General features: G+C 51.6%; 9 protein-coding genes across 9 annotated transcripts; 5 read left to right on the top strand and 4 right to left on the bottom strand.

The window, feature by feature from the left end:
* Positions 1 to 493: 493 nt before the first annotated feature.
* Positions 494 to 1,200, top strand: ARB_02749 (uncharacterized protein; the record flags this gene model as incomplete). The annotated part of the gene is made up of 3 exons (XM_003010971.1): positions 494 to 544; positions 680 to 1,088; positions 1,115 to 1,200. The coding sequence occupies 3 exons, from the start codon at positions 494 to 496 to the stop codon at positions 1,198 to 1,200; spliced, it is 546 nt and encodes a 181-aa protein (XP_003011017.1).
* A 1,563-nt stretch (positions 1,201 to 2,763) lies between these two features.
* On the top strand, positions 2,764 to 4,063 carry ARB_02748 (uncharacterized protein; the record flags this gene model as incomplete). Its single annotated transcript, XM_003010970.1, has 3 exons — positions 2,764 to 3,010; positions 3,090 to 3,247; positions 3,308 to 4,063. The coding sequence occupies 3 exons, from the start codon at positions 2,764 to 2,766 to the stop codon at positions 4,061 to 4,063; spliced, it is 1,161 nt and encodes a 386-aa protein (XP_003011016.1).
* A 292-nt stretch (positions 4,064 to 4,355) lies between these two features.
* Positions 4,356 to 5,550, bottom strand: ARB_02747 (uncharacterized protein; the record flags this gene model as incomplete). The annotated part of the gene is made up of 3 exons (XM_003010969.1): positions 4,356 to 5,082; positions 5,231 to 5,486; positions 5,541 to 5,550. 3 exons carry the CDS (start codon positions 5,548 to 5,550, stop codon positions 4,356 to 4,358), a joined length of 993 nt encoding a protein of 330 aa, XP_003011015.1.
* Positions 5,551 to 5,862: 312 nt separating this feature from the next.
* On the top strand, positions 5,863 to 6,213 carry ARB_02746 (uncharacterized protein; the record flags this gene model as incomplete). The annotated part of the gene is made up of 1 exon (XM_003010968.1): positions 5,863 to 6,213. One exon carries the CDS (start codon positions 5,863 to 5,865, stop codon positions 6,211 to 6,213), a length of 351 nt encoding a protein of 116 aa, XP_003011014.1.
* Positions 6,214 to 6,497: 284 nt separating this feature from the next.
* Positions 6,498 to 7,073, top strand: ARB_02745 (uncharacterized protein; the record flags this gene model as incomplete). Its single annotated transcript, XM_003010967.1, has 1 exon — positions 6,498 to 7,073. One exon carries the CDS (start codon positions 6,498 to 6,500, stop codon positions 7,071 to 7,073), a length of 576 nt encoding a protein of 191 aa, XP_003011013.1.
* A 180-nt stretch (positions 7,074 to 7,253) lies between these two features.
* On the bottom strand, positions 7,254 to 7,932 carry ARB_02744 (uncharacterized protein; the record flags this gene model as incomplete). Its single annotated transcript, XM_003010966.1, has 2 exons — positions 7,254 to 7,621; positions 7,701 to 7,932. 2 exons carry the CDS (start codon positions 7,930 to 7,932, stop codon positions 7,254 to 7,256), a joined length of 600 nt encoding a protein of 199 aa, XP_003011012.1.
* Positions 7,933 to 8,291: 359 nt separating this feature from the next.
* Positions 8,292 to 10,327, bottom strand: ARB_02743 (uncharacterized protein; the record flags this gene model as incomplete). Its single annotated transcript, XM_003010965.1, has 4 exons — positions 8,292 to 8,722; positions 8,821 to 9,916; positions 9,985 to 10,174; positions 10,239 to 10,327. 4 exons carry the CDS (start codon positions 10,325 to 10,327, stop codon positions 8,292 to 8,294), a joined length of 1,806 nt encoding a protein of 601 aa, XP_003011011.1.
* A 281-nt stretch (positions 10,328 to 10,608) lies between these two features.
* Positions 10,609 to 12,690, top strand: ARB_02742 (uncharacterized protein; the record flags this gene model as incomplete). The annotated part of the gene is made up of 3 exons (XM_003010964.1): positions 10,609 to 10,911; positions 11,034 to 11,594; positions 11,671 to 12,690. The coding sequence occupies 3 exons, from the start codon at positions 10,609 to 10,611 to the stop codon at positions 12,688 to 12,690; spliced, it is 1,884 nt and encodes a 627-aa protein (XP_003011010.1).
* Positions 12,691 to 14,388: 1,698 nt separating this feature from the next.
* On the bottom strand, positions 14,389 to 15,086 carry ARB_02741 (GPI anchored CFEM domain protein; the record flags this gene model as incomplete). The annotated part of the gene is made up of 3 exons (XM_003010963.1): positions 14,389 to 14,729; positions 14,798 to 14,936; positions 15,006 to 15,086. 3 exons carry the CDS (start codon positions 15,084 to 15,086, stop codon positions 14,389 to 14,391), a joined length of 561 nt encoding a protein of 186 aa, XP_003011009.1.
* Between the last annotated feature and the right edge of the window lie 2,343 nt (positions 15,087 to 17,429).

The following is a 17,429-nucleotide window of genomic DNA, read 5'->3' as shown; positions in this document are numbered from 1 at the left end:
ATTATGGAGAAATAGTAGTATTCCGCACCTGCAATTTTCCCCTGCCCTTGGAATGGATTCACCCAACCAGGGCAGTCAGTTTGATTGCACAGGGGTTTTATCTTTTCTTATATTCTATATTATTCTCTCTTGCCTACTTTCACTTGTCTCTATATGCCATTAGTTTACTCTACCTCTTAGCTTGACGGATAGCAAGATGAGCCTCTAGAAGAGAGTGAGCATCTAGAGGTCTCTCCAGCATGCCATCCATTAGCCGTTGGAAATCCAGGTGACGCACGACCATCCCCCGAACAGATCTCGATTGTTGTCTCCATCCTGATAGAAGCTGGCATCTGCTGCTGTTTCGTTGAAGAGTATGCTCTTATTTACTTTGGTACTTCGCGTTTGCCCAATGTAGGTGGCGTCAACTCATAATTTATGCTCCAAGGCCGATACTTAACTTGCCTTTTTTTTTAATATTAGGACCGAGTGTTGTGTATTCCCGATGAGCATCATGAACATGCTGTCAGGCTTTTCAAGTCACATAGTGACATCCTGGAGCCTTGTGGGCCACTTCCACTGAGAGCGCCAGGTTCACTCAACCACAAATACCCTCGATTCAAAGCCATTGGAAGGACCGACTTCTGGCTGCTGTTGCCGGCAAGCTACTGTCACACTGTCTGCGTTCCTGAAAACTTAGAGTGGAGCAAAGGTCAGTATCTGTATATCTGCTATTGAAGAAAGCACATTTCTAATTTGGCTAGGCAATCTTCCCTACCCAAAGCTCCAAGCGTACGTACAGAGCTTGCTTGACACCAAAAACTTGGGTGATCTAGAGGATCTTGTTGATGGAATGGATCTCTCAGAGGAATGGGGGGAACAAAACCTCAGTCTTGAAGGCCATGCTGATAGCAACTGGTCCACAAAATGCATTGAGGCTCTTCGCGCAGATGGCACTGAAGAATTATTTATCTTCGTTGACCCCAGGCCTACTCCTCAGAGAGAGATCTGGCAAAACTGTGTTCGGAACAAGCAGAGGCGTATGGGTTGGAAGTATCCTCCAGAGATATATGCAACCAGGTTTCGACGCCATGGGTCGAAGGATCCCCGTGTGCATTATCGATACGGGATGTAGTTAAAGGAATGGAAATCGAAAGAATTATCCTACAGCTTAACGGTGTGCATTTCCCTTGTCTATCTATCTATGCCAAGGATAAATAACCCAGATGAAGTAGATAGTTAGCTGAGTGCTCCCTGGGCAGTTAATTAACTATCTACCTACCGCTTCGGGGTCAACATTCACCAAATCCTCCTCCTCTTCTTCACTGCAGGCCGGCTTCTCCCTCCTCCAGTCACTGAAGTTATCTTTCTCTGTGTATCCATTGGTATATGACTTCGCTGTGCCGCCACTCAACCTCCTCCTCTTCTAATATCTGGTTTCTCCTCCTGATTGCCGTTAGTACCAGGTACGGCAAATATAGCCTTTGACATGATGTTTAGGCAACTGACATCAAACATTATCGATAGGATCAAAGCTGGCAAAAGGTCTGATATACACGGAGATCAAAGTACTTCCTGGAGACACTGGAAGAGAGTGTTCTAGTCAAACCGCTGGGCTGAAAGGGAAATCCCTAACTGGCTGCAGAAAGAGTCGCTATATCATTGACAGCTTCTAAGGCCTTCAAATATCAACTATGGTCTTTGACCGAAGATATTAAGGCGTTTCTGGGCCGAGGATAAGGTCAACGAAAGGCTTTGTACAGAGACCATGCGGAATATGCTGTGCCTTGCACCCAGAATCCACGAATACCACGAGAAGGTCTATTTTGCTTTGAAGCCGGTTGAGGTCAGCGAAGACAGGAGTCAACTCAAGCTTCGCTTTTAACTACTGGCTGCCTCATGTCGACAACCCGCCATTCATGAGGGTCTCAGCAAAACCCGACACCAGTCATATTCTCTTCAATGGATATTACCAAGGGTTTTGTTCCACGGTGGCGGTCGGGGGCGTAACGACATCCCCAGCTTTCTTTCAGCATAGAATGGAACCAAGTAAGTGTTGGAGAGCGTGGCCGGCGCGTCTTCAACTTTTTCGGAAGAGACCTGACAAAAGACCTTCGTTGGCTGCCATCGATCTCTCGGACGCTTTGGAACTGCCAGCTCCTGAGGACATGGCAAGCCTGAGACGCGTTTCTCAGAAGTCTTCCAAAGCTCTGGCACGTCCTCCTTGATAGCAGACACGGGCTCCCATGTCCTGTCCCGATAGCAGGGCCCTCGAGTGGCACTCAGCGTTACCGGTGACAACCAGGCTTGACCTGATGGAGTCCATGGATGCCTGCTACGAGGTGCTGTGACATTCTGACACAACGTCGAAACGTCAGAGCAATCGATAATAAGACATCCATAACTAACGATGAATCCAACATCTGCGATGAATATTTAACTAAGTGTTGTCTACACGAAATTATGGAAAAGTGAGTTACTTTGTCATGTGACTTGAATCGTAGGTTCCATCCATCCAATAACTAGTTAACTAGTTAACTAGATCATCTAACCAACAACACAGTTGAGAGAGGCGTTTGCCTTCTCACTTAGTTAACTCGCCAGTCACCATCTCTTGCTTATCCTTTGGTTACAGATTTCTCATTTTCTACTCCCAGGATGGAATCGAGCGCCCTCCCTCATCTTAACCCAAGACGCGACGGTTGTTCGAGCTTGACTTCCCACAGTCTGATGTCAATCTACAGAGCCTTTGTCATCCAACTAAGCTGATCTCAGTTGTTAACCATGGATACAACCCGGGGCCTGCATATTCTGGAGGTAGAATTCTTCAGCGATGCGCGGGTTGAGTTACTGCGTGAACTTGACAGCCTTTTTAACGAACGGCCTGTTTCGAGAGAACTGTGGGCTTTCTTATGGCTAGCAGACCTTGATAAGCTGAGAGAACTCATTGCAAAGGTACGAGCCGACGACCCTAGGGATCAGTACATTATCCTGGATGCGCTTGTAAGGCAAGGGCAGATGGTGAAATACTGTGAGTTCTTCGCTTCCTCCTGAAGAGTTGACTTTCATGCGCAGGGGGGAAAGTATTTACTGACAGTTGCCGCGTATAGGGACCCAGAAAAGCCGGCAGTCCTCTGCAGCATCAACTCCCCGCTCATCTTCGCCTGCCCCTGCCCAGTCCCCAAAAAGCACTCCTAATGGCCCGGCTCCACGCAGGCTTAAACGCAAGTTAGGAGAGCTTACTAGATCATCAGACGAAGCTGAAAAGGTTAGCCTCTTACCTGGGTAGCTCTATCTATTTCTGCTATACTCACGAGAAGCTTTATAGTGCCGCGAACGCGATAGCCAGAAGTGCATCATTACCGGCGCCGGTAGACCAATAGAGGTGGCCCATATCTTCCCATGCTCAATGCGATATGCCCAATCACCCGAGGCAAGCAACGACATTTATAGCCCCTGGAGGGTTTTAAGGCGTTTCTGGAGCGAGGATAAGGTCAACGAATGGTTTCGAGCTATCCTACCCACTACCGAGACCGTGACGAATATGCTCTGCCTTGCACCCCATGTCCACAAATATCACGAGAAGGCGTATTTTGCTTTGAAGCCAGTTGAGGTCAGCGAAGATAGGACTCAACTCAAGCTCAGCCTTTACTGGCTGCCTCGTGTCGACACCCCGTCAGCCATGCGAGTCTCAGCAAAACCCGACGTTCCAGCGATAAATGACCGCAGATGGGTTGGAGAGCGCGGGGCCCAAGCGGTCGATAAGGTCAAGCTGTACAATGTGGACACTGATCTAAGGATTTGTAGTGGTGATCTCATTGTGATCAAAACCGCCAACGCGGATACTCATCCGCTGCCAGATTTGGCGCTTCTTCAAATGCAATGGGTGCTTCAGGCGGTAACAGCCCTGGCCGGCGGAGCGGAACCGCTTGACCTAGAAGACAACTCCGATGATGAATCCCCAGATATGGCCATGGACGTCTATGCTAGTGAGGATGAAACTATGTCGGAACTATCACTCTCACCCCACCCGCCTCTAGGTGTTCTTGATACCAAGCTCCAGCCTACCCTCATAACCTCTTAATAGCCTTGTATTTTATTTCCTGTTACTGCGTGTCTTTTACCCTGGTGTATGCGGGATATATGAGTTTCTTCGTCGGGTCATGGTCTGGGAAGAAACCTGTACTTATTCTCCTAAACATCTTTAGAAAATTGCTTCCTTGTTATTCTGTATACTAGTAACGCTGGGCAGGTTCATGATTATTGATAAGATCAAAGACGGTCAAAGATTCCAGGGGTTTGGATCTACGAGGATACCCAGAATACACTAGAGTCTTTAATATTTCTTGTTTTTGTACACGATATAAATGATACTCCTATTTGGTTCCTTTCCCCTTTGCTTCTGTCTCGCCGAGTTCTCTAACCATCACTTTGACGCTGCCCTCGGGAACATCGTCCTTCTCGTCCTCGAATCCAGGGCTGATCCCAACCAAAAGGTATTTCCCGTTAGAGCTAAAATCCAATGCAGCCACACTGGAAGGATATTTGGGGTACTGCCGTATCCTCCTCTTCGCAATCCCATCCCACAGAGCAACCACTCCGTCACCACCTCCAGAGGCAAAAGTGCCGAATACAGGGTGAAAGGCGAGGGCGTTGACGGGATAGACAACATCGACGCCGTCAACGTGCTGCCGATGACATTTAAACGCATATTTTCGATCTTGAGACTCGTCGGAAGGATCAAACCACTCTACCGCTACTCGCCCTTCTATACTTGATGAGGCGTAGCCAGCGTCATCAGGCATACAGGCCACCGCCCGGGTCATGAACTTGAGACTGCTCTCGCGACGCTGCCAGGGCTCTAGCTCGAGGGTGTGAGCTGGTGGCTGGCCGCCGGACTGCTCCAGGAATAGCACCAGAGACTTGAGGTCGTAGATGTGTAACGTTCTCGAAGCCATGGCAACGACGAGTTTGGTAGGGGTAACGGAGAGGGAGAAGGGTTTTGAGGGCAGTGGGATTGTCGCGGGCGAAGCACTCCCGTCTGCCTTGTGGATGTGCAGTGTCATGTCCCACGACGCCGAGACGACCAGGCCATGCTCTCTACTGTAGACCACCGACTTCACGCCCTGACTGTGTGAGCTCAGCACCGTCTGGGTCGAGGTCTGTATATCGATCCTGTAACCACACGCAAACCGTCAGCGTATTCACACTACACGTAAAGAAAAATCATAGCTTCTTTGAGCTGACTGACTTTTTGACGTCCCAGTCCAGCCCGGCAGTGTATAGTTCGTCTTCATTCTGGCCAAAACAGACATCTAGCACCGGCGCGCGATGTTCAAACTTTTGTATGAGTTTCCCCTCGCCAATAGTGCCGTTCTCGTCTCTGAGGTCATACAGATATACGTTCTTGTCCCATGACGACACCACAAAGCGCGTCGACTCTGGCTCGGGGGAGAATTGGACGGCCGATATCACGTCCGAGGGCGGGTTCGCAACGGCGAAATGGTCTAGAAAGCCCTGTTCAGTACACGGTCAATCGGCAGGCGGCAGGCAACACTTACTAGAAGCCATCTGTAGACACTTATTCGCGTAATATAAATAATCACCCGGTCGACTTCAATGCCTTTCAACCCCTTTCAATGTCTTTCAATGTCTTTCAACGTCTCTCAATGTTTATCAATGTCTGTTCGGCTTCTTCGACTTTCATTTCGACTTTTGGAAGCTTCAAAGAGGGTGGATTCTGCCGCCCCTCACCGCCTTTTTTTCTTTTTCTCGACTTTTTGATAAGACAAAAAAGCAAAACATCTTGACGCAGCTTCATATATTATTATTATTATTTAGTAGTGGTTTAATACAGACAGACGAGCAGCGGGATAGCGAGTGATGCCGTTCGCACAGCTGGTGATCGGCCCTCCTGGGTCCGGCAAGTCGACGTACTGCAATGGAATGCAGCAGTTCATGTCTGCCATCGGGCGCAAGTGCTCGATCGTCAATTTGGATCCGGCCAACGACCAGACTTCGTATACGCCGGCAGTGGACGTGCGGGAGCTCGTTACGCTGGAAGAGATCATGAAGGAAGACACCCTGGGCCCGAACGGAGCTGTCCTGTATGCGCTGGAGGAGCTCGAGGAGAACTTCGAGTGGCTTGAGGAAGGACTACACAGCTTGGGAGGTATGTTTCTCTTACATCTACTATGTATGGCTCTTCTAACGGTTGGTTGGTTTGGCAGATGACTATGTGCTATTCGACTGTCCTGGCCAGGTGGAGATATTCACACACCACAGCTCACTAAGGAACATGTTCTTCAAGATCCAGAAACTTGGGTATAGAGTGTGCAGCGCCCCATTTCTCGAGTTTGAACGGCTGCCTTTTACTCGCGCACAGAGTGCATGCAGGCTGGCGGAGTTAATATGCTAACATGCGATGCGTGTAGCTAGTTGTAGTGCACCTGGTCGACTCTTATAACCTCACGCTTCCGTCGATGTACATCTCGGCGCTGCTGCTGTCACTTCGGGCAATGCTTCAGATGGATCTGCCGCACCTGAACGTGCTCACGAAGATCGACAACCTCAGCAAATATCCTTCCCTCCCGTTCAACCTGGACTTCTACACCGAAGTCCACGACCTGTCGCACCTGATACCGCACCTGAACGAGGAAGCGCCGTGGCTCGCGAATTCCAAGTTCGACGCGCTGAACTCCGCCATAGTCGAGCTAGTGCAGGATTTCGGGCTGGTAGGATTCGAGACGCTGGCGGTAGAGGATAAGAAGAGCATGATGAGCCTGCTGCATGCGATCGATCGAGCGGGCGGGTATGCATTTGGGTCCGCTGAGGGCGCCAACGATACAGTCTGGCAGGTGGCTGTTAGAGAAGGTATGGGAGTGATGGATGTCAAGGATGTGCAGGAGAGGTGGTTAGATGCAAAGGATGAGTGGGATGAGAAGGAGAGGCAGGACTGGGAAGCAGAAGCCAGGGCGAGAGAAATGAACTCAACAGGTCGTGCTGGCGACAACGACGACATGGACATGGACGAGCTAATGTCGAATGTCCCGCCCAACAACGGCATCAAGGTGGTAAGGAAACCGCCAAAGTAATTAACGAATAATGATAAACCTGGTAAAAATGAAAAAATGGTAGGGGCGTTTTTGCGGGGGAATATGGGGGATAATATCACACGGAGAATAATCAGGATACATACGTACCTAGCCTTTTGTAAAAACCACCGATCAGACGGAGGTAGATAAGTAAGAAGTAAAGAAGAAGAAGGACAGTGTTCATTCACTATCGTCGTCGCCGTCATCTTCACTTGCACTCTCAATCCCGTGCTCCGGCGGCACCGCAGGCCCGTCGGCAGCAAACATGCCTTCGAGCGCAGCCTTGCCCCCATTCTCCCACTCCCGAGTCAACTTGACGACCTCCATGCGAGCCCGGCGGATAGCCTCGAGCTCGGCCTTTTTCATGGTGCCTGAGACGCGCACGACGCGAAAGACACAGCGTTGCTGCTGGTCGATCTCGTTGGCACCCGCACTCTGTCGGCCAGCAGGGAGACTTGACGTGTATGTCAAGGCCGACCATACCAGACGATAACTTGCTCGAGGACAGCGTATGATGGCCGTCGACGTAGCGGGCGAGAGATATTTCACTATTCAGTCGGTCAGTAACTTATCAATGGTAGTAACTAGTAGGTAAGGTAAGGCATAGAAGATGGGAAAAAAACACACCACTGACGGCACCAGCGCCAGCACCTCCCAGCCTGCCCATCCCCCAGTCGCCGAACATCTCTGCGACGGCCTCCCTGACCATCCTGGCGAGGGCCTGAGGCGTAAGGGCGTCTGGGGTTGGCCGGTGAAGCTGGAGGTGGAAGGCCTTTTCGTCTAGCTGGGTCTTTTGCGCGCCCGTCTGCGGCGGGTAGAGTATATTAACCAGCAGATATCGATGTTTCAGACGGACCATCTTGGTATTATCAATTGGCTTTATCAATTGGTCTTTTATGAACTGTTGTAGAGAATATGAGATATGGGTGTTGGTGGTTGTCGTTGATTGAGTGACGTTGATTTGATGGTTTTATTATTTTGGGGCGGCTGAAATTTCAACGTCAAAGATAACATTGATAACCAACTACCCACTCCTGAGTCTATAGACTATGAAGATGACATCTACGCACGGGAGAACTTGAAGACGAACGAAGAAAAGTATTATTATCATGGACTAATTTTCATATCAAGGGTTGAAAAGTCAAGCTAGTATCTACCTACCATCCCTCCACCATCTATTTTCAAATCTCAATTGCCGTAAGTGTGCATGCAGCCAGCTTAGATGCTGACCTCGACACGACCCTCGGCTGACGAGCCCTTGGACAAGGTAGGCAGGAGGTAGGTGATGTCGTCCCATGGATGGCGGTAGAGGCCGGTGCGCAGGCGCTTCTGGTCCAAGAAATGGGCGATGAGACCGATGCTTCTGCCGAGGACGAAGAGGCCGTTGAGCACGCCCATGGAGAGGTAGTCTTCGGCTTCTTCGGGGGTGAAGGCGCCGCAGTTGCGGATGAGGTCGACGAAGCAGACGGCGATGCAGCCGTCGACGTTGAGGATGAGGTTGTCCTTCTTGGAGGTGGTGACTGTCTCGACGGCAATGGCGTAGTCGAGGAGCTTGTGCGAAGGGAAGTTCTTGATCACGTATTCCTTGACCAGCTCGACACGGAGGTCAGGGTTGGCGCGGGACTTGATACGGTGGCCAATACCGGGGACTAAAACAATTAGCAGGGGTCTCCTTTTTATTTTATATTTTTATAGAGTAACTGTGGATTGTGCAAGGATGTTATATTAAGGTTGAAGTTAAACTTACTGAGCTTGTTTTCCTTGCGCATGGTATCGACAAAGTCGCGTGGGGAGAGACCCCGGTCAAAGGCACGGGTGAACTCCTCTGCTGCACCGTCGAGGGCACCACCGAAGCGGGAGCCGATGGTGAGCAGACCAGAGACAAGGGCGGAGATGAGGTCCTTGCCGGCACGGGTGGTGATGATGGTGTTCATGGCGCCGGAGACAGCGGGACCGTGATCGGCAGTGAGCATGAGGACCATCTCGAGGAACTTGGAGGCGTAGGCGGGCAGACGACGACGGAACCAGAGCAGAGACATGACACCACCGATGCCGATGTCCTCCTTGAAGACGTCGGAGATGGGCATGCCGGCGTAGAGCAGCTCCTGGCCACGGTCGTCAGAGATGGTGGAGATGAAGGCGGCGGGCTTTCGGATGAGACCGAGCTCCTGGGCCCAGGAGTAGTCGAGGGGGATCTTGGGCACGACGGGCTCTGGCTGGGGCTTGATGGTGCCCTGCTTGACGAGCTTCTGGTAGACGGCAGCGAGCACATCGGGGAGGTCCTCGAAGGTGTCGGGGACGTGGATGCCGGCCTCGCGCATAGACTTGTTCTTGGTGACGGCGGTCTCGAGGTCTGAGTTGGCAGAGGCACCGGCGTGGCCGAACTGGACCTCAGTCTTGAACATGCTGGCGCAGGTTCCGATGGCCCAGGCGACGACGGGCTTGGTGATGGTGCCGTTCTTGACGGCCTCGATGACACGGTACTCCTCGACGCCGCCGACCTCACCGAGCAGGAGGAGGATCTTGCACTCTGGGTTGGCCTGGTAGCGCAGCAGGTGGTCTAGAAAGGTGGTTCCGGGGTATCTGTCACCGCCAATGGCGACACCTTCGCAGACGCCGTCGGTGGTCTGGCAGACGATGTTGTTGAGCTCGTTGGACATGCCGCCGGACTTGGAGACGTAGGCGACGGATCCCTTGCGGTACAGTTTGGAGGCGACGATGTTGTCCATCATGCCGCCGGTGTTTCCGATCTTGAACGCACCGGGCTTGATGCCACCGACGGTAGCAGGGCCGATAATGGTGACTCCTTTCTCCTTTGCCCTTACCATGATTTCTCTCGCCCTCTACCCGACTTAGACTTAGCATCCAACATTGAAATAATAAACTAAGAATATAAAGAGTAGTAACCTACCCGCTCAGGAACGCCCTCTGCGATGATGGCAATGGTCTTGATCTGGGGGAACTCCATGAGCTCCATGGTCGAGGAGTAGACGGAGCGAGACGAGGCAAAGTTGACGACGGTGTCGACGTCTGCGTGTTTGGCCATGGCCTTGTTGGTGTCCTGGTAGACGGGCAGCAGCGTCTCACTCGTTCCCCAGTACCTACACCACATCAGCAACTATCAATTGACGGTTCTTCATTGAACATTGCAAGGGTAGAACGCACATCTTGCTGACGAACTGGCCGCCAAAGGTGTAGATGATGGCGGCGACGGAGGGGGTCGACCGCTTGCAGATGAAGTCGAAGTCGAGCATCCCCTGGACCGCCCGCGGCTGCATTCCACTGCGCCAGTCAGTCAGTCTCTCTATTTCTCTATTTCTCTATTTCTCTATCTCTCACTCTCCATAGCTGCTGAGGTACGTACTAGACGAAGCATCGTGTCTTGTTGTGGAAGAGGTTGTGTTCGAGGGGGGTGAGCGGGCGGGAGGCAGCAGTGAAGCGGGTGATGTTGTCGTTGGCAGACAGGTTCCCGTCGGCGCCCATGGTGACAGTAGAAGTCGAAGCAGAAGCAGTAGAAGCTGGTATAATAAGCTAGATGAAGCTGTCGAGGTCGATCCGAGTCTCGTCTGGAGATGTTTGTGGTCTGATCCCTTGTGAGGACGAGAGGGAAAGGATAGAAGATGGCTTAAGAGGAGGACTTGAAGGAGGCAAAGGCGAAGACGTGAGAGAGAGAGAGAGAAGCTCCGTCGGCTCGAGGAAGAAGAAGAAGAAGACGCTGAGGCGAAGGAGCTTTTTTTTTTCTTTCTTTCAGGCTGAAGAAGAGAAGAAGAAGAAGAAGAAAAGCCAGCGAGGCTGCCTCAACAAGCGCTTTTGGTGGGAAAATGCGAGCTTGGGCAGAGTGACTTCTCTTCCCTCCTTATTTTGGTGGTGGAAGAAGTCACTCTGCCCCAACGCTCCACCACACAGTCTCGTCTCTTGCTTATCTTCAGCTGCAGCCTCGAATGTCATCCTCTTATACAGCTTCATCTCTCTCTCTCTCTCTCCCTACACTTGCTACTTTCCACTCATTCTCTCACTACTCTGCTGCTCTGCTGCTCGATCTCTACACTACTGCCACTTCTACTCTGCTTCTACTCTACAATGTCGGCAAAGAGCATCTACGAGGCCGACGGCAAGGCCATCCTCAACTACCATCTCACCCGCGCCCCCGTCATCAAGCCCTCGCCTCTACCGCCAGCAGACACCCACAACCCGCCCCCAAAGCTCGCCTCGCTCGACTTCCAGCCTGACACCGCCGTCGAGGCCGTCCTCGACCAGGCAGAGGCCACCTACCCCTGGCTGCTCGCTCCCGGAGCCCGCTTCGTCGCAAAGCCCGACCAGCTCATCAAGCGCCGCGGCAAGAGTGGCCTGCTCGCCCTCAACAAGACCTGGGCCGAAGCCAGAGCATGGATAGCCGAGCGGGCGGGTAAAGAGCAGCAGGTAGAGACCGTCGTCGGCGTCCTCAGGCACTTCCTCGTCGAGCCCTTTGTGCCGCACCCGCAGGACACCGAGTACTACATCAACATCAACTCCGTCAGAGAGGTAGGCCACCACTTTTATACTACGATATATATATATATAGAAAGAGAAAGAGAGAGAGAGATGCTAATAGAGGTAGGGCGACTGGATACTGTTTACGCATGAGGGAGGCGTGGACGTGGGCGACGTCGACGCCAAAGCTGAGAAGCTGCTCGTCCCCGTCAACCTCAAGCAGTACCCCAGCAACGAGGAGATCGCGGCCGGCCTACTCAGCAAGATACCCAAGGGCCTGCACAACGTCCTCGTCGACTTCATCACCCGCCTCTACGCCGTCTACGTCGACTGCCAGTTCACCTACCTCGAGATCAACCCCTTGGTCGTCATCCCCAACGAGGACAAGACCTCCGCCTCCGTCCACTTCCTCGACCTCGCCGCAAAGCTCGACCAGACCGCCGAGTTCGAGTGCGGCACCAAGTGGGCCATTGCTCGCTCCCCTGCTGCCCTCGGCCTTGCCGCAACAACTGCCTCGACCTCGTCAAAGGTCACCATCGACGCCGGCCCACCCATGGACTTCCCGGCTCCCTTTGGCCGCGAGATGAGTAAAGAGGAGAAATACATCTCTGACATGGACGCCAAGACCGGTGCCTCGCTCAAGCTCACCGTCCTCAACGCCAACGGCCGCATCTGGACCCTCGTCGCCGGTGGTGGTGCCTCCGTCGTCTACGCAGACGCCATCGCTTCGGCTGGACACGTCTCCGAGCTCGCAAACTACGGAGAGTACTCGGGTGCTCCCACCGAGACCCAGACCTACAACTACGCCCGCACCGTCCTCGACCTCATGCTCCGTGCCCCGCTGCGGCCCGAGGGTAAGGTCCTCTTCATCGGCGGCGGCATTGCCAACTTCACCAACGTAGCCACCACCTTCAAGGGCGTCATCCGCGCCCTCAGAGAAGTCGCCCCGGTCCTCGTCGAGCACAAGACCCAGATCTGGGTCCGACGAGCTGGCCCCAACTACCAGGAAGGTCTCAAGAACATCAAGGCCGTCGGCGAGGAACTGCATCTCGACATGCACGTCTTTGGGCCCGAGATGCACGTCTCCGGCATCGTTCCCCTCGCCCTCAGCGGCAAGACCACCGACATCAAGGAGTTTGGCTCTTAGTGCCTTAAATGCCCTTCCTTTGTCAACTTTCCCCTTCCTGTTACTTAAAACTTCTCCATGATCAAAATGATGCATAATACTAGACATAATTCCTCTTCCTCTTCTTCCTCTTTCATACCCGTAAATCTGACGAGAACAGCTATAGGACTGTCAGCCGAGTTAAGATCCATAGGCTGTTACAATGTAATAAATAAACAGGTGAAGAGAAGATTACTTCATTCTGGCGGCTATCTGTTCGTTTTGCCGCCGTGAAGTAAAATTATTCGCGGCAGGCGCTTAAGATGTTACTAATTATGGTAACTAATATAAACTCTAATTGAACAGATATCATTGGCTGTACCCAAATGGAGGCCATCAGCAAGGGGTATATACATTTATATAGACCATATATCAGGTTACCGACCACCTGGAGAGTTCCTCACGCCTTTATCAATCAAGAATCAAGCGCTCCAGAGATGCCAGGTAGGCGACCTAGTCGATGCCCGATCATTGCTAAGTACTCCGTATGAGTACAATTTGGGACCATATAGCAGAAATAGAGTATCTCTCGAACCATGCACCATGTTCCCCATCACGATCATTCCACATAATATTCAAAGCGGGGGTCGGAGTGAGGCCCATTTAGCTGACTGGCGGGACTAGTTAGTTAATACCAAGATGGGCGATGCCGGTGCGTGACAGCAAAGGAAGCCTGCCTCAAGACACGATACGTAGTCCGCCTAGCTCTCCATCGAGTGGCTGCTTGTATGACCACTGCAGGCCCTGACTCTGCTGGTGCGACACGAACGGTGGTCTGGACGGGGATGCAGGGGGACTGCTGCAGACATCGACATGCACTAGTTAAAACTCCTTAACTAGCCAAAAAATAAGTCGTACTACACACACCCTCTCCTCTTTACTACTCATATTATTTCCTCTCTCGCACACACATTCTCTCCCACTCTCTCCGTGTGTGTCTAAATATACCGAGAGATTGGAGGTGCCAAGTTCCTGCCTGCAAACTTGATAGCTATGCAAAATGCTGTACGATGCTGACACCATAAATATTAACTGCTGGTACTCCGTACTCCGTACGTAATAGTTTATAGCGATATTGGATTACGAGATATTTCAATAGCGGCGGATCAAGATCCTGTTAGTTAGCTGTTTCTGCTGATTCGTTTCACTGAACTGACTGCCCAAGTGGCTTTCTTTGGGTTATCATAACTAGTGGTTACTTTTGCTTGAAAAAAACACTCGGTTGTCTAGGCGCGCCACGACCGGGCTGCAGGTGACAGATAAAATAAACAAATAAATAGCCAAGCAGACAGGCATACGTAAGCCTTCTTGTCCCGCAGACCAAGAGTTGAGATTATCAAGCGGTGTAATATTATCTTGTATTTTCTGCATAAGCCAAAGGATGAGATATGGGCCGTTTTCCTTTTCTCCAGATACGTATAGAGTATTCCGTAGTCAGACCGCAATTGAGAAATATCTCCAATGCAACGGACATGTAGACGAAATTTTCTTGCTTTTTCCTCGAAACAAAATCAAAAATCACATCAGGATAATACATTTGTCTGTCTTCTCTCTTTCAAGAAGTAGATTGTATATATATTAGGTCATCAAGGGGTAAATTTATCAACTAAGAGACATGAAGTGTTCAAAAAAAAAAAAAAATTAATTATTAATTTGCATAGGTCTTGATCGAGACATTGTTTACAAGTAGGCAGCGATGGCAAGGATGGCAGCGCCCATGCCGCCAATGTTGGCAGAGAGACCGGAAGCAGCACCGGTGTAGATGGGGGTGGACTGGGTTGGAACACCAGTGTTGGTGAAGGTGCCGGTGCCAGATGGGCCACCTGGAGCACCAGTGCCGGATGGAGAGCCAGTGCCAGTTGGGGCGGGGGTGGTGGGAGCTGGGGTGCTCTCGGTGGGAGAGGCAGTTGGAGCCTCGCTGGTGGAGGGCTCGGATGGCTTGGAGGAGGACTCCTCAACTGGAGGAATGGAGACGGGAGCTCCGGCCTCAGAGCACTGCTTGACGACGGCGTTGGAGACGGCTATAAGCGTAGGTTAGTATGCGTATGCATGGGAATAATAGGGTGATATAAGTCAGGTCCAAACTTACAGACTTGCTCGGCAACAGGGCACTTGGACTTGACGCAAGGAGTGATCTTGGCTGGGAGCTCTGGCTTGGAGCAGTGGCACTTGAAGTCGGTCAACTCGGAGCATCCATCAGTGGTGAGAGCATCGAGGAAGCATGGGAGCTAAAGGGTAATGTTAGCAAAATAGGTCCTCTTTCATCACCGGCACTTATATGGAGGGTAAGCACATACAGAGCACTGAGGAACGTCTGGGAGCTGAGCAGAGACGACGGTGGCAGCAGCAAGGGCAATGACGGCCTGAGAGAACTTCATTTTGTCGGTATTTGGTAGACAAGAAAGACTTGTATTAATTCTAGAGTAAACGACAGTTGAACGACGAAACGAGTGTCAATGTTAAGAACTGTTGCGAGGATGGAGGAGAGAAGAGGAAAAGGAGGAAGAGAAAAGCCAGAACGCAGCAGGTAGGATGGGAAGAGCTTTATATCTTCAGATGAGAAACAAGAGGAGAGGATCCAACTTTTTGCAAAAAAGGAAAAAGGAATATCAGAGAGGCAATAAATCAGTGTAACGGAAAAAGCAACAAGCGGCCGGGTTTACAAAATAACAGCACCACATCCAAGCCACTTGAAGAAGAGGCGGAGGAAGAGAAGGAAGAAGCAAAGGAGCTGGACCCACACCCCACGCCCTCAAGTTCATCGGCCAAGGGTGAAGCTCAAGGGTATGGAGAGTACGGAGTAGCGTGTGGACAGCAGACGTCGGCTTGGGGCCGGGGTATATGTTAGTGGAAGACATGGGATCTCTCAATTTGGCCAGATGGGGGATGGGAGGGAAGAGAGAGGTTTGAAAATTTCACATGCAGCCCTTATCCCTTGCTCAGCAAGGTCAGAGCAGTTATACTTGGATCAGTACCAGGAACATGTACATTCGTGTGCGTATACATCCTTTGTAACCCACGGTTGATCTTGCGTGGTTGTGATGGTGACGGCAACATTTGACTGAATGGCTGGTTCCTGTAGACAATGATGGAGATGCCGTCCTGCAAGCCGGAGGATGTTCGTGTATTGTACCGCGGTTCCAGAGTACAATTAATTGTTGTCCACTCAGAGCGAGGTCGGTTGCTCTGTACATCGTGGATGTACTCCCAAGCGTGGATACGGGGTATGGGGTGGTGTGGACTTTTGGCCTTGTTGCTCCCCCAGAGAGTGGGTCGTCGTCGTAGCCCTGGGGAACGAACGAGATGCTATTTTTTCATGCTGGCTTTGGTTGCTTTTGGTCGAGAGGACCCCTGCCACACTATTATTGTGTCTTCCTCTGCTTCGCCCGAAGGTCTGGAAGTCCATCCTCTGTACTCTGTGTATCGGAACAGGCGCATGGAGGGACCATTGGTGGACTTCTCATCGCCCGGCGGCTGAATGTGGCAAACAAACATCCAACCACCTCGATAATGGGCAAGTTGATGATGGTCAAGCTTTTCTTCCCCCTTTCACTGAAGAGGGGACTCTTCCTCAAGGGCTCTGTCGCTGTAAGACAGTGTTTATGGTGGAAGGAAGCGGCTGTACGAAAGAGCCTTACACTCTGTATCCTTTCGTGCGAATAGCCAAGGGCCCCTGGTGTGGTTACCTTCTGCTTTACTCCGCACAATATAATATAATGCGGAGTGAGCCATAGCTCGAACATCAACGAGCAGGAGCTAACAGATGTTAGTTAGCTCTTCTCAGGTTACGGATGCACCGCTGCATCTCGTTCTGTTCCTCGCCATTCCCACCCCCCTTGCGCCTCCAGGCTTCTCGAAAGAAAATCTCAAGCCGGTAGGCCCGCTTGGCCAGAAGCCCATTTGCTGTTAAAAAGGGCCTTGTCGCCAATCTCCGTGGCCGATCTGCTTCTCCATGACTCCCCTTCACACAGTTGGAACGGGGAAGCCCGCTTGGCCCAGCAGCTCCCAGCACTCTGAATGGCCATTGTCCAGTTAGTGTCTGCAATGCAGGTGGGAAGGGGAAAAAGCAACGAGACAGAGGGCTGGGATCGATGTCTCACGTCAAGTCTCCACATGGAGCATCTCTACTGGCCATGGACAGATTCATCGTTGCTTGCCTGGTCGAAAGAGAAGCAAGAGGAGGCTATATGGAGATCCCGGCAGGAGGCGGCAAGGGGATCGCAGCTCGTCCTCCGTGCTATGCTGTATCGTACTGTCACCCGCTTCCTCTCTTTGCTTCTTCTCTCCTTGCCATCTCGAAAATCCGTCAGCGGGTGGTTGGACGAGTCGGCTTACTCTGACTCGTTCTTCTCAAGCTCTGAGCTCTGTCCTGGTGACTGCACTGCGCATATCTGTTGCCCTGGAGATGTCCAGCTTGGTTGCTACTGTCGTCGTCAGTCCTCCTCGCCAACGATGATGATGACGATCGATCCAACCACCACCACCAACCACCGCTCTAGATCGATGAGTTATACTATACAATGATAGTAACGGACAATGCCCACTGGGCCGAATGCCACATTGGAAAATCCCCATGGCTAGCTGTGCCACCGTCGTATCACCCGGGCGTCTCAAGCGGGCTCTCAGATATCAACTCCCGCAGCGTTGACTATCACCCTCGATGTCTCCTCCCCCTTAAGTAACTATTGTCATGCCTAATTAACTATGGAAAGTCCTCCATG

The sequence above is a fragment of the Trichophyton benhamiae genome (genome assembly GCF_000151125.1).
Source record: "Trichophyton benhamiae CBS 112371 chromosome Unknown contig01206.0, whole genome shotgun sequence".
NCBI lineage: Eukaryota > Fungi > Ascomycota > Eurotiomycetes > Onygenales > Arthrodermataceae > Trichophyton > Trichophyton benhamiae.
This window is presented reverse-complemented; position numbering and strand designations above follow the sequence as displayed.